Source organism: Eimeria tenella, genomic scaffold (assembly GCF_000499545.2).
Source record: "Eimeria tenella Houghton genomic scaffold, Eth_scaff1926, whole genome shotgun sequence".
NCBI lineage: Eukaryota > Apicomplexa > Conoidasida > Eucoccidiorida > Eimeriidae > Eimeria > Eimeria tenella.
This window is the reverse complement of record NW_013541767.1, coordinates 2,584-4,955: the sequence shown is the minus strand read 5'-3', so window position 1 is coordinate 4,955 and position 2,372 is coordinate 2,584. Positions and strand designations below refer to the sequence as shown.

Sequence of the window (2,372 nt, the reverse complement as noted above, 5' to 3'; positions counted from 1 at the left end):
CAGCAGCAGCAGCAGCTGCTGCTGCTGCTGCTGCTGCTGCTGCAGGGTTTGAAATGGACCCTCTTCAAGGAGGACCGCTGCAGCGCTCCCGCGGGAAAGCAGCAGCTGCTGCTGCTGCTTGCACAGAAATAAGAGTTTTATTTATTTGAAATAATTAAAATCGAGCTGCTGCAGCAACATACTTGCTGCGGGGGTCTTCGTTGGTATGCGTGTGTTGTGTGTATCAGCAGCAGCAGCAGTAGCAGCAGCTGCTGCTGCTGCTGCTGCTTCATTACCCCGCTGAAATTTGCTGCAAATAAAATGGGGCAAATCTAAAATGAATTAAAAATTAGCTTTTAACAAATTGCTGCAGTAAACTCCCCACGGCAAGCAGCAGCAGCAGCAGCAGCAGCAAAACCAGACACGAGTGGGTAATCGATTGGGTTTGGTGCTGCTGCAGCAGCAGCAGCAGCTGCTGCTGCTGCAGCACTTCTATTTTTTGAGTATCTCATTTAAAATTAAATTTATTTTGGCACTAAAAGGAAGCAAAAGGAGGCGCTGCTGCTGCTGCTGCTGCAGCGGAGCAGCAGACCTGCACACAGCAGCAGCAGCGAGAGTTCATTCAATGATATTTTACACAAAAAGAGTTTGCTGCTGCTGCTCTTTGCTGCTGCTGCTGCTGTTCGTTGCTGCTGCGGCGGAAACAGCGACAGTACCTCCGCTCCTGCAGCAGAGTCAACATAATAGACGTTTCTGTTGTTGCTGCCGCTCCTGCTGTTGCTGCTGCTGCTGTTGCTCCTGCTGCTGCTATCCTTTTCGAAAATTAAATTAAAGGTACCCGAGCCATCCTGCTGCCCTGCAACAAACTGCTGCTGCTGCAGCTACTGCTGCTACTTCGGCTGCCCCCGCTGCTACCGCCGCCGCTGCTGCTGCTGCTGCTACAACTGCTGCTGCTGCTACTATTGCTGCTGCTTCTACTACTACTACTAGTACTGCTGCTGCTGCTGCTGCTGCTGCTGCTTCTCTTTGAAAAGCGCTAATAAGTGCCACCTGAGGCTCCTTTTTAAATTTGTTTATTTGTTTTTACTTATTTTAAATTAGCCTTTTACTATTTGAACATTTTGCTGCTGAGTTTTCCAATCATTCGTTGCTTCAGGTGTACGTACACCTCAGTCTCTCTCTATTGCAGGGCTCTTTCGAGAGCCGCTGCTGCTGTTGCTGTTGCTGCTGCTGTTGCTGTTGCTGCTGCTGTTGCTGTTGCTGTTGCTGCTATTCTTGCTGCTGTTGTTGCAGCTACGACTGGCGTTGCTGCTGCTGCTGTTGTTGCTGCTGTTGCTGCCTCCCTTGACGGCGTCGCCGCTTTTGCCAACATTGCTGCTGTTGCCAGTGCTGCTGGTGCTGCTGCTGCTGTCAGCAGCAGGTGTTGCTGCACTACAAAGAGCAGCAAACTCCTCAACTATTCGCCGCAGCAGCTGCTGCTTCTGCTGCAGCGCCCGCAGCCGATTTGCTGCTTGCTGGTGTTGCTGCTCCGCCTGTATGTACACCCCAGCGCATGCAAGCAGCAGCAAATAAAACGGTGCAGCAAACAGTAGCAGAAGCAGCAGCAGCAGCAGTAATCCTCATCGCAGCAGCAGCAAAGGTTAAAGCAGCAGACGCAGCAGCGACGGGAATCGCAGCGAAGCAACGGCAGCTGCAGCTGCCGGACAACCAACGGCCGCAGCAGCAGCAATCGCAGCAGCAGCAGCAGCAGCAGAATTAGCAGCAGCAACTACTCACGAGCATGCGGCGTTTCTCAGCTGCAGCAACTGCTGCGACGTGCTGCTGCCGCTGCCGCAGCTCTTTGGTCAAGAAGTGTAGCAGCCTGTCATGAAAGGCCTCTTCTGCTGCTGCTGCTGCTGCTGCGACTGCTGCTGCGTCAGCTGCAGCACAGGGAGCAGCAGCTGCTTTTGCTGCTGCTGCAGCTACATCATCCGCAGACACAGCAGCAGCAAGTTTATAAAGAGCAACAGCAAGAGGAAGGTCACCGGAAGCCTCAGCTGCGGGCTCTTCTGCTTTTACTCCCACACTGCTGCTGCTGCTGCTGCTGTCGCTGCTGCTGCTGTCTTCGAGCTGCTCGCGCAGCTGCTGCAGCAGGGCCTGTGCATGCGCAGCAGGGCGGCGCAGCAGCAGCAGTACACAGCCCCACAGCAGCGCGTGCTGATAAGCTGTTTCTCTTTCTGCTGCTGCAGCATGGGCCCTGTACTGAGCAGCAGCAGCAACAACTGCTTCCTGCTGCTGCTGCTGCAGACACATCAAACGGTGGCAGCGCCGCAGCTCCATTATTGCAGCAGGAAGGCTGTGCTGCTGCGTCTCGTTGAGGGCGCGCACTGTAGCCCGCATCTCCTCTGACATGC

General features: G+C 54.2%; 1 protein-coding gene across 1 annotated transcript; it reads right to left on the bottom strand.

Moving 5' to 3' along the window:
• Positions 1–1,148: 1,148 nt before the first annotated feature.
• ETH_00038805 (uncharacterized protein) lies at positions 1,149–2,370 on the bottom strand (the record flags this gene model as incomplete). The annotated part of the gene is made up of 2 exons (XM_013374111.1): positions 1,149–1,511; positions 1,756–2,370. The coding sequence occupies 2 exons, from the start codon at positions 2,368–2,370 to the stop codon at positions 1,149–1,151; spliced, it is 978 nt and encodes a 325-aa protein (XP_013229565.1).
• Positions 2,371–2,372: the final 2 nt, after the last annotated feature.